At 35.5% G+C, this 13,348-nt stretch overlaps 1 protein-coding gene across 2 annotated transcripts in view; it reads right to left on the reverse strand.

The window, feature by feature from the left end:
* Nucleotides 1-1,831: 1,831 nt before the first annotated feature.
* The window catches only part of FREM1 (FRAS1 related extracellular matrix 1), a 118,624-nt gene continuing 107,107 nt past the window's right edge, over nt 1,832-13,348 (reverse strand). For both annotated transcript variants that reach the window (XM_036926669.2, XM_057498699.1), the window contains 2 exons: nt 9,945-10,030; nt 1,832-8,159 (listed from right to left, as the gene is read on the reverse strand). In XM_036926669.2, the coding sequence (XP_036782564.2) occupies nt 7,960-8,159; nt 9,945-10,030 (286 nt within the window). In that variant the 3' untranslated portion in view covers nt 1,832-7,959. The remainder of the gene's footprint in view (nt 8,160-9,944; nt 10,031-13,348) is intronic.

A 13,348-nucleotide genomic window follows, 5' to 3' on the forward strand; every position in this document is an offset into this window, starting at 1 on the left:
TATTTGTTTGTATACACCAAATCCAATAAACTGTGGGCAGAAGTTTCTGACACAGGCCCTTGTTGTGCTTTACTTTCTAAAAGGTATCTCTTTGTCCCAGGGAACTTTACTTTTAATCCTCTGTGTTTAGACCCTCCTTTAAAATTGAATTTCCACTGAATCTGGGAAGACTCAGAATAAACCCTTCTTTCTTTCCAGCCTGACAACAGTCTCAGAGTAGGTCTTTGAACTCGGTCATACCAGCCACAGTTCCCAGGCAAGTCTCCCTTGAAGGATAATTACACTCCTAGGAGAGGTAATTCATGCCAGAGGACTGTATGTGTGTTAGGTAACTTTATGCAGCTTGTAAATTGTTTGCCTTCAGTTAGAAGATGGGGTGGTGTCTCACCCACAGAAATGAGTGTAGGTAGGGGGCATCTGTCTGAAAACCATTCCACCACTGGCTACCTTGCCAGTTTCTGCTTATAAAACGCAGGCAGTTTGGGGGAACCATATTGTCCCTATAAGCTCATAACACATGGACAAATGATTTAAAACACATGGAAAACAGTTCCACAGCTAAGCTAAAATTCAGATGGGAATGGAAAATCAACTTGCAAAGCTTTCAACTGACTCAGGGCCAAATGTAGGACAGAATGCAAGGAAAACTTGCCAAGAAAGAGGGAAATTGGGGAAAAAAGTAAGTCGTGGATAGGAAACCTAAAACAATGACACCTTGTACTGACAACCCCTCCCTAAGGCTCTCCACAAGTAGCACCAAAATCAACTCTGGAAATATTAAGACCTTCATTTCATGAAAGATTTTAGACAGATTTATATTTCCTACCCTCTATAAATAAAGGTTGGCTTGACTATCTTGGCAACACCTATGCAGAAACATAATGTTAAGTATCTGTAACATAAATATTAAAATATTACACATTTTCCCTCTGAGCTGTGAGAATTAAGTAACAAGGTGGCATGAGACAAACTGAAAAATCATGACAATAAAATGTGAAAGCAAAGCAGAACTTTCCGGTAAGGCTTGCCTTCTGTTGTATAACTGACCCTGGGCCCAAGTTTGCCATAAAGCTGATCAGATCCTAGTCACATTTGCAAAAGGTCAACTCTTGGTTCAAATCTGAAACTCTAAAAAGCCTGTTATTTGTGGCTAGTCACTAAAAGGACACAAGGATTCTGATGGGTAAGAAACCTGTAGGCAAGAAGGCGACTTCCTGGGAGCCAGTCTCTGCTGGTCTTTTTGGTCCTTGAACTTGTAGCCTGAATCCCTCCTAACTCCCATACACCCTGAACCACCTCTCTCTCTCTCCATTTAGCACCATTTAAATCTTCATCTGTTCTTCTGGGGCATGATGAATCCTCCATATATGCAACAACTGTGTTCCTTAAATATTGAATGCAAAAGAAAACTCTGACAATGTGGCTGTGTGGAGGAGCTATTCTTAGAAAATAACTGTCACCAAAGTTCTTAGCAACAAACAATTCTTTAGCAAAGCAAACAATCCTTCCTGTTACCTGAAAAACTATCCCCTAACTTCTCCCTTTTTATAAAGATATTTGTTTATAGTGGATCATGACTGAAAGCAAGGCATATTAGGGTTTTAAAAACACCTTCCTGAGTCACCTAGATTTCTCCAAAAATCAGAAGCATTTCATGTTCAACACAATACTCCTAATACGTGAGAAAGTTCTCATTTGTAGTACAGAATTTTAAAACCTCAACTCTCCCACTGCCAGATCCTCCTTCCCTGCTTACTGGTTAGAACCACTGCTCGAGAATTTGTCACCCTCTTCCAAGTACTTGGCATCCCCCCTACACACACTTCACAGCTTTAAAAAGGTATCCTTTATTGAGTGCTTACTATGTCCCACACATGGTCTTTATAGTTTCACATTTAATTTTCGCAACAGTTCTTCCAGGTAATATGATTATCCCCATTTTCTACATGAGAAACCTAAGTTTAAAGAATTTAGGATACTTTGTAAATGGTGGAATTGAGATACAAACCCACCTCATGTTTGTCTCCCATCAGTTTGCTTATTGCAATGTAGCTATTAAAATGTTGCATATTTTATTTTATGTTCCACTATTTTAAATTAACATAATGTGATAGAAAGATCATTCCAATGGAGGCAATTCCATTAAGCATTCTTCTGTCATTGGATATTAAATCACATAATTTTGTTCCAACTTTTTATTGCCCTGAAATAAAGATATCTTCATGTATATAGCTTTCATTTTCTTTTGAAAATTTTCCACCATGCTGTGGATATTGTTTCCCTTTAAACAGCTTATTTAAATAGAATTGACATACAATAAACAATACATAAAGTGTGCAAATGGATAGAGATGAATAAACACATGCATATATACATATCTATATATTTGTGATACTATTAGTATAATCAAGATAGTGAACATATCCTTCACTCCCAAAAGTTTACTATTGTCTCTTTGCCCTTCCTCTGACCTTCCAGTTCTCTTCTCCCATTCTCAGGTAACATCTGATTTAATTTCTATCACTACGGACTAGTTGGAACTTTCTTGAATTTTCTAAAAATGGAGTACATATACACTGTGTATTCATTTTTGTCAGACTTCTTTTACTCAGCATAATGATTGTGAGAATAACTTAGGCTGTTGTAGCAATATTTCATTTGTTTTTGTCCCTGAGTAGTATTTCATTATGAAGATATACTATAATTTGTTTATCCATTCACATGATAATGGACATTTGGTTGTTTACAGTTCTGGCTGTTACAAATACAGCTGCTATGAATATTCATCTATAAGTCTTGGAATGGAAATATGCATTCTTTTCTCTTGGACAAACACCTAGGAGTGGAATGGCTGGATCATACAGTAGGTGTATGCTTAACTTTTTAAGAATCCACCAAAATTGTTTTCCAAAGTCATTCAACTATTTGACATTTCCACCATGAGTGTCTGAGAGTTCTAGTTCCTTCATGTCCTTACCAGTATTTACTATGGTCAGTCTTGATAATTTTAGCCATTCTAACATGAATGTTAAAAAATTTTATTGTGCCTTTAATTTACAATTCCCTAAGGACTAATAGGTTAATATTTTTTCATGTACTTGTCATTCCAAAACCTCTTTGGTGAAGTATCTATTTAAATTTTCTGCCCATTAAAAAAATATTATATATTGATTTTTGAGGTTTTTTGAAAAAAACCTAGTCTGGCTACAAATCCTTTATCAGCTATTTTGTAGTAAATATTGTCTCCAAGTCTGCAGCTTGTCATTTTCTTAATAGTGTCTTGGTCAAGATATAGCATCCTTTGTATATATAGTTTGATTTGAATTGGCAAATTTTGTTTTGAATTTTTCCATCTATATTCATGAGGGATATTGATCTGTAGTTTCCTTGTCATATAATATTTGTGTTCCTTGTAATACTAGCCACACAGAATGAGAAAATATTCCTTCACTGAGATCGTCTGGATGATGTTTGTAGAATTGGTACTATTTCTTCCTTAAGTATTTATGGCATTCAGTATTGATGCTATCTGAGCCTGAACTTTTGTGAGAAAGTTTAAAACTACAAATTCAATTTCTGTAATAATTAACAAGGTTTTTCTAGTTATCCATTTTTTTCTTGATTGAGCTTTGACAGGTTGTGTCTTTCCAGGAATATTTCCATTCGTTTAGGTTGTATATTGGCACAAATTCTTTATGATAGTCCCTTCTTATTCTTTTAGTAGCTATAGAATCTATGAGGATGTTACTTCTCCTTCCTGATATTAGTAATCTATGACCTCTTTCATTTTTTCCTGATCTATCTGGATAGATTTACCGACTTTATTGATATTCTCAATGAACCCACTTTGATTTCATTGATTTTATCTACTGTTTTTGTTTTCTACTTCATTGATTTCTGCTCTGATAATTTCTATTTCCTTATTTCTTTCTTCTTTTTCTAGTTTCAAGTGGAAGCTGAGATTGACTTTTCTTCCTTTCTAATATAGATAATTACTGTTGTAAAATTTCTTTGATACGTTGTTTTCATTTTCATTCAGTTCACCATACTTTTGAATTTCCCCTTTGATTTCTTCTTTAACCCACGAGTTAAAGAAATCTATAATTAGTTTCTAAACACTTGGGGACTTTCTAGAGATATTTCTGTTATTGATTTCTAATTTAATTGCACATGGTCAGAGAACATATTTTGTGTGACTTGAATCCTTTTAAATTTATTGAGACTCATTTTATGTCCTAGAATATAGCCTGCCCTGGTAAATGTTCCCTGGGCACTTGAAGAGAATGTGTGTCATGCTATTGCTGGATAAAACATTTTATAATTGTCAACTAAGCTAATTTGGTTAACGGTGTCTACATTTCTGTATCCTTACTAATTTTCTGCTTACTAGTGCTATCAATTATTGAGAGGGGTATTAACATTTAATACTGTAATTATATATTTTTTTATTTCTTCTTGCAGTTATTGCTTCATGTATTTTTAAACTTTGTTATTAGATGCTGAATGTCTAGGATTATTATGTCTTCTTGATGTATTGACCACTTTTAAATTATAGAATAACTTCTTTATCCTTGGTAATAGTCTTTACTCTAAAATCTACTCTGATATTAATATAGCCGATCCAGTTCTTTTGATCAGTTTTAGGATGGTATATGTATATTTCCATTTTTCTTCTGTAGGCTAAGTTGGGATTGACTGCCTTTGGGAAGCAAAAATACAGACAGGGATAGAAGCAAAAGGTGAACTTATAACTTCATTGCTTGGGAAAACTATTGCAGGTTACCACAAGGCGTTCGATGGAAGTGTTGGCTGATTTTTATTCCTCTCTGTCTTAAGATAAACTAAATTTTATTGCCCAACAGAATATAAGATCTATAAAAACTGTTCAAAATGAACAGTTATATGTGTATTCATTTCCTGCATGTTCCTGTTCAAAAGACTTGTAAAATTAATTTTAAGAAAATCATGGCACTCTGGATTCTACAGACATTCAGACACAGGTCTCCCCTCGTTAATGGGGAGAAAGAGGAAGAAGATCAACAAAGCAGTACCATAAATTTAAAAATATGTACAATTAACATTCTCTTCCCCTTAACCAACTATATGAACAAATAAAAACTTGGGTGATACATAGGGCAAAGATTGGAATAAGTATCTTGGATAAGTCAGATAAACATGTAGCAAATACATCAACCCATCGATAGCTATTTAAAAAAGATTTTATATGGTGATTTTTAATAGTGTTTTTTATTGAGATACATTGTCTGTAACATAAAATTCACCATTTTAAAGTGTTCTCTTCAGTGATTTTTAGTAGCACTATGTTGTGCAACCATCACCACTATCTAATTCCAGAACATTTCCATCCCTTCAAAAAGCAACCCTATACTTATCAGCAGTTACTCCCAATTTCCCCTTCCTCCCAACCCCTGGCAACAACTAAATTCATCTTCTTTCTGTCTTTATAGATTCGTCTGTTCTAGACATTTCATATAAATGGAATCATTTAATACATGGCCTTTTGTGTCCATCTTTTTTTCACTTACAATAATGTTTTCAAGTATATGGTGAATTTTATCATTCATCATTCAAAGCTACATACTATTCAGCTGGGTCAATGCCCTGGGCTGAACATTTCTGAGCAGTAGTCAAGTCTGGGAGAAGAGCTGGGTGGCATTCAGGACCTTCTTTCTGATGCTCTGCTTCTCAGGGACCATCAGTCCCCATCTCTTCCTACTCAACCCTTCTCTCCTCTCTCCCCTTTCCTTTCCTATAATCTCCCATTCCCATTCTACCACTACTCCATTTCCTTCCATCCTACTCTCACCAGAACCTGAAGGGTGACAGTAATCAATCAAGGTGGAGAGAACCACAACAATCATTTACTGCTTCCCATCCTGAGTAAAAGTTCAATCAGGAGAAAGAAATGAGATCATGATGAACGTGGCCCATGATGAACCTAACCTTGCCTGAATTTTAATTTGTAACTTCTTTCAGTTCCTAGGATTTCACTTCATTTCATGATCAGGCATATTTTTTAAGTATTCTCATTTTTCTAGCTGCTATAAAAATCAAAATATTCTCTCTTCATGCTAACATTCACAATTACACTTAAATATCACTGTCATTGCAGAAATTTACAATAAAATCTACCATGCTGACCAGGTTCTACACAGTTGTCATGGTTCTGGATTTCCAGTTTTAAAAAGTTAATATAGTTCTAAAGTTCTAGTAGGAAGGACTGGACCTTGAATTCTTTGTTCCTTGAACTTTTTCTTTCCCTCCTATGAGGTAACCCTTTAGGTAAACAACTATTCATTGCCTTATCTGGCATCCCACCTTCCCACACTGCAAAGGCCAGCAGATCAGAAGGGACTGGAGCCAGCACGAAGGATGGGTGTTGCATCTTATGGTTAAACACCACAGAGTGCTTGTCGTTCATACAGATGACCTGTATATTCTACCAGCCCAGAGCCTACTTGTGATATCAAAGGTATGGAGCCTCCTGGTTCTACAGTGATGCTTAAATGTAAGTGGTAGAATGTCTAAATCTTATCCCAGCCTCTCTTTGTATATATTTCTATTAATAAAAATCTTGAAAAATAAGCAGAAATAAGCTTGTCACATTTTATATCCAGAAACTGGACCAAATTTTTTCATTCAAGGTATTATTATAATAAAACCTATGCCTTAGCTCTAGTCTGCTTGGAAATTCCATTTTGATTCTGAAGTTATACTAGTACTCATATAGCAAGTTACATTTGGCACAACCATATTTTTCAGGGATTGTGAAAGAGGAAAAGTTTGAGTAAATGTTTCAGAAATAAATTTCTAATTTCCTGTAATTAAACTTTGATTTCAGGAAGGAGTTCTTGTAAGGTTGCAATATGCTTCACTGCTACAAAAATGTTTTACTAAGCTGACATTAAATCAGTAAGCTACCTTTAGACTGCAGATTCAAGTTCACCTGGCATTTCTACAAATATTGAAGATTTAAGGCTTCAAAACTGTATCAGAATCCTTTCTGAGAATATAGGCTTCGAAGGGCTCTGTGCTCAGTTTTACTATTCCTTGTTCATCAGAGTAGTTCACTGGGACACCTCTGAGGAAGCAGTATTTTGCCTCCATGTGTCAACCATCATTCATTTATATTCTCTGTCCCGAATGTCCTTGAGGAGTGCCAGTCAGTGCTATAAACACGAATGAAGACAGAGTCTTGGGTTACTTAAAATTTCTCATGACTCTGTAAGGCCAGGGAAATCTAATCATTAGCTTTGAAATGGAACAATGCCAACATTCATACTGGAAAATGTCTCATGAGTAGTGATGGGTAAATCTCTGAAGTACAAGGAGCTCCTGAATTCTTGCCTGAACTAGATAGAGTTTTGCAGATGAACCTCCATCTGCAAGATTCTTGCATTGAAAGCCTTCCTTTTCCACCACAGAGAAATTTCCTTTGTATCCACGTTCTCTATCTCAGGCTTCACATTTGAAAGGGCTCCAGAGGGAAAAAGCAACCTTTTGCAGTTCAAACTTGATCTAATGAACTGGTAGGGTTAGCTTCACTCAGACTGAAGCAGCAGAAACACCTGCAATATAGACTTCGGAATGGGCTCATTTGAGGGACAGGGACACAAATACCCAAGAACCGTGGAACTAGCACTGACCAAGATACAGAGTGGGGTTGGGATGGGGGTTCTGGAATTAGCAAATCTTGCACCATATAATACTTCAGGCATTTATTCCTGTAGGAAACACTCATTTATCAATCTTCCTGGAACTATTCATCTATGATCCTTTTTTACTGGGTAGAATCACTCAAACACTATGATTTAAAAAAATGTACCAAGTCAGTCGTGACATCTTGTTTTCTATTGAGCAATAGTCACAAATTCTGTAAATAAATAGATGAGAAATCCCAAGTGTACAACCTGTAAGGCCAATTAAGGCCAGTTACATTTAGAGTTTCCTGGAGCACACATAATTGTGAGCTTTGCCCTTCCTACAGTTCTGTGTTTGCCATTTCCCTTGTCTTTGAACCAAAACACAGTTCTTGCCAGGCTTTGAATGTCGAGGGGGTCCTCTCTTCCAGTTGGTGAAGCTGACAGGCTCACCTCCAATCCACTCCCAGTGACCAGCACGTACTTGATCATTCAAACCTAATGTGAACCAAAAGAATGTGCCAGACAATTTTATTACATTTATACTTGGATAGCTTATCAGTCTAGTGTCCTATGCTTTGTAATCACATGCAAACATGAGCTTATATTCTAAACATGGAACAAACAGAGTGTTGGAATCTGCTTATAAGACACAATTAAGAACATAAAGCTTTGGGGTCAGGCAGATCCAAAGACGAATCCTAGGTCCTCCACTCGATAGTTGAGCATTTGGGGGCAGGTTACTTAGCCCCTCTGAGTTTTAGTTTCTTCATCTAAGAAAACAGGAATAAAAATAGTATACCTAGGGCTGTTTTGAGGATTAAATAATGCATGGCTAGCTCATGGCATATGTCAGTGTTTAATAAAGAGCAATTATGATTCATATTCTCCTACAGCAGGACTCTTATCGTAGAGAAAAAGATATACTGTTGTCTATTGTTCTTCCTCATTATTTAAACATCTTGGTTTTCATATTTGAAAGTAGCTTACTAAGTATCATTTTTAGTCTGGAATTTAAGATTATTTTCTATCTGCTACAATTCCAATTAAAAGCAGCTTTCCTCAACTTGCCTCTCTACTCCCACTGGCAATTTTACAAATTACATCTTAATGTTGTAAAGTTTTGTACTTTTTCTTAAAGAAGCATTCCTCCCCCCTTCATGTGCTGTCATAACAGAAATAAAAAGGAATAAAATGAGAAAAGAATCTCCTGCAATAGCATGAACTGACATCTCCCAAACCAAATTTAATTGTGAAAATAGTCTTAGTTACATAGCATGTAACCTTCTCTGGATCCTCAGTCAATAATTTTTGATAGGATAAAATATAGTACTTTTGATTAGGAATAACCTGTCTCCTTCTGGACTGTTTGCTTCAACTATTGATCGGGCAATGCTGAAATCAGTAGTTGTGGATGTAAACTGATCTTCCAGCTGTAACTTAACGTGTTCACACAATTTCAGAATTTAGAAACACACTGGATATTACAGAGATTTTGAGAAGTCAAGAGTGAATTTATTATAGTTCTCCCTGCACTACAATACCTTTAAGGAAAGATGGTGAGGAATACTGACTTTGATGTGCCCTGAGAATTCTATTTCTAGAAGTAGAATCTTAGAAGATTTGTATTATTGTTAAAATTGTAGAGAATAATAAAACTTTGGAAAACAAAGGATAAAATTAAGATCACATATAATTCTTAACTGAAGGTAAGACATTTCTAATTCTTTGGCATATTACTTTATATGTATGTAAATATATCACATGTGTATACTCTTTTTATTCTGATTTCATGCTTCATATGCTGTAGACTCTGCTTTTTTACTTAGCAGTGTAAATGCTAGTCGTCTTGCACCATAAATGCAAGACTTTACATATTTTATATATAAGATTAATCCAACCCATATTTACTGAATGAATAAACTTAAAGCAATTTGTCATGCCTTTAATATTTAATGCTCTATAGATGCCTTTAATATTAAATACTCCTTTATATGGCTCTTCTGTAATTTATTTAACCATCCACTTTACAGCTATTTCTAATCTTTCACTTTCAAAAATACCATTTCTTGACTTCTCTTATTATCAAACCACATCCCTTATTATTTTTTGAGATTGATGCCCAACAATGAAAGTATTGTATAATTAAGGTGAGTTTTAGAAGACAGACTGTTCAATCATCTAACTTTGCGTGTTATTGTAAACCACAATTGTCTGGCACATAAAAGGGAGATGTTCTCTTTCTGATCTCACCTCCCTCCTCAGCACGGTGCAAATACTTGCCTATCCAAAAGGGCTTTCTTCCACTGATATCCCAGAGCCATCGCATATGCTGCCTGGAGAGCACCGTTACAAGGCTGCCCTGGTGACTACAGGCAAATGAATAAAAAGGAAAGTGTCAGTGACAGGTTCAACATGTCTGTTGATATGAAATGCACAACAAAAATAAAAGTTAGTTTGAAATAGAAAAAAAAGTCTATTACGTAGAAAGAACTTTCAAGATTTTAGTACTCTATTTTTTTACTCTAATGGGTGTCCACAGGGTGGGGTGGGTGATAGCAAAGAAAGTGATATTTATTATAGTATCTGGGCTTTAAAACACAAATTCAATTGTGTTCCAAGAAAATCAGCAACTATCTACTCATAAAGACTAATTACTTAAGGCCAGATACTACTCTTCTCATAGAAAGTTTAACTGGCATAAATTTGGCAATTATCCAGTCAATTTGATCAGTAAGGTAACCCAAACTATTTGTTAAAATTACTTGAGGCCCTCATTTTGAGTTTGGTATAGTTAGTCAAATTCCCCAGGAACTGTGACCCTTTCACCCTACTCAGTGAAATGAGCATGGCTTCACTGTCAAACTTTATATATTGTGTAGAAGTAAAAGACCTGTTCTTACAAACATATATAAATATTTCCCCCAAAATAGAACTCCTTTTTTAAAAATAAGTTTAAGGTGTACAGTGTAAGGCTTGACTTACATTTATTATAAAACAATTCAGTAAGTTAGGTAATATCCATCACTTCATATATACACACACAAAAAAGAAAACAAACGTTTTCTTCCTTGCGATGAGAACTCTTAGGATTTACTCTCTTAACACTTTCATAGACAACATACAGCGGTGGTAGCTCTGGTCATCACGTGGAACATACATCGCTAGGATTTACTTTATACTTGGAAGTGTGTACCTTTTCACCACTTTCCTCCAATTCTCCCACTGTACATCCCCTGCCTCTGGTAACCACAGATCTGATCTCTTTTTCTATAAGGTTGTTTAGTATTTTTTTTAATTCCACATATAAGTGAGAGTACTTGTCTTCCTCTGTCTGACTTATTTCACTTAGCATAATGTGCTCAAGGTCCATCCTCCATCCGTGCTGTTGGAAATGGCAGGATTTCCTTCTTTTGCGTGAGTGTGCATCAGTCACAACTTGTTTATGCATTCATCCATCTATGGACACAGGTTGTTTCCATGTCTTGGCTGTTGTAAATAATAAACATGCTATAAACATGGGCTGCAAATATGACTTTCACACAGTGTTTTCATTTCCTTCAGATATATTCCCAGAAGTGAGATTGCTGGATCAAACAATAGTTCTGTTTTTTATTTTTTGAGGAACTTCCACACTGCCTTCCATAGAGGCTGCACCAATTTACATCCTGCCAGCAGTGTATGAGGCTTTCCTTTTCTCCACATCCTCACCGGCATTTGTTATCTCTTGTCTTTTTGATGAAAGGCACTCTAACAGGGATGGGAATTCTTTATGAAGTATTTTTGCAGCTCGTTGAGTTATTCCTATAAGTAATATTAGATTGTGTCTATGTCCCCAGTGGTTCTGATTAAAAGCTCTTTAAACATGTTTTAAGTAAAAAGCCAATAGATAATTATATTTTCTTTTATTCTTCTTTTTTTCACTGTAGAAACTTTTGAACAAGAAACAAAGTCACCATGATCTTCCTGTCCGGCTAGTATCCATTGATATTTTTAAAAAGTCAGAAGCAAAATTAGTAATACTTGTATAAGTTTAGACAACTGCTGAATTGAATTTTATTCATTTTTCCTATGTCTTTCTAAACTTCAGTTTCATTTCTCTGCTTTTCCAGACCATATATGGTGAACATAATTTACCTATTTCTTAATGAATTTTTCCTACTAATGCCAGTATTACTGTCTTTTTATTTTTTTACCTTTTTTTTTTTTTTTTACTGTTTAGAGTGCTTCTATAATACAGCATTGACTTCTTGGCCTTCTGAGAAATGTTAGCCTCTTTACTGCTTCTCTAAATGGCCTCAGACAGCTGAATTAAGATTTTGTGACTTGGCTCTGACCTCATTATTTACTGTCAGCTCTTGTCTGACAGTTACAGCAGATATGACAACACATCTTCCCCCTCCCCTCACATCCAGACTGGTGCTGAGGGTTTAGAACACAGAATATCAAATGTGTGCTAAACACAGGTGCAGGAAAGGCTTGAGGGTCTGCCTCAGTTAAAGTGGTGTATTTAGACAGAGAGTGGGAGTCCTGGGTTCCACTTCCTGCTCTGCTCCTAATTCCCCAATGGGTGTGACTTCAGGATCGTCTTCATCATCAGGAAGTAATTACTCAAGGATATTTAATATCTCATACCACTTAAGAGTCTTTAAAATGTCTTAAAAACAGACTTAGTAAAATACTAATTTTAGCCGGTCAAATACAAGCTTGATTTCATTTTTGACTCTCCAAGACGAAAAATGTCCCAAAAGAGCAAGATGGGAAAATAGCTGTGTTTAGAATAGGTAAGTGTTAGACTATAACTATCCTCAAAAGGAAATTCTTAGGCATTTGTATGCTGAATATTTTATAAAAACATTCCTTTTCTTTTATGCCCATATACATATAAAATATGGTGGACAGTGTCTCTATAGATGTGTATACAGAGAGATGTAAAAATAAAATATAGGCACACACACAAATAAAAATCTTTTGACAGCTCTGAAATTTGAAGGCATTCAGAGCAGAGTATTAAAAACAGAAACCTTAAATTTTTTAGTTATAGAAATAAACATGTACTTCTTTGAAACTTTTTGATTAAGTATAGATATATTTCAGGGAAACTCTTTAAGGAAAGGCCAGCAGGGGTTCCAGACACTCCTGAGGAAACCAGGATGGTTTCATAGATAATGATTTATAATAATGGAATTACCAAATGTACAATGACTGCCTAAGGAAATGAGCAGATGAGATTACAATATGCAAATTCAAGAAATACCTAATCGTGGAGTCTGGCTCCTCTGGGTTAGAAAAATAATAAAACACCAATGGGGAAGAAAGGAGATTGGAGATAAAGACTGGGTTGAATTGGCAATCTGATTAGGGACACGGGATAAAGTAACATTTACTGTTCTTGAAACTTGGCTGCTGCAAATGACTCTCTAATAAAGGACCTTTAGGTAGCAAGGGAGGGCACGGAAACATAGCCCAGAATTAAATAACAGGTCCTGAGACAGAATAAAAAACATACTAAATGCATATTAATTCTTATTATAGAATCTAAAAACATCTAAAAGTACATCATGAAAAGGTAAATATCCAGGTTGTAGTGTTGAAACTATGACTTTTACATCACAGAAGGAATTGATAGTTCCCAGAATACCTATTTTTCAAACCAAAGGGGTTGGAGAAGAGAACAAAATGAGCCA

This window comes from Manis pentadactyla, chromosome 3, assembly GCF_030020395.1.
Source record: "Manis pentadactyla isolate mManPen7 chromosome 3, mManPen7.hap1, whole genome shotgun sequence".
NCBI lineage: Eukaryota > Metazoa > Chordata > Mammalia > Pholidota > Manidae > Manis > Manis pentadactyla.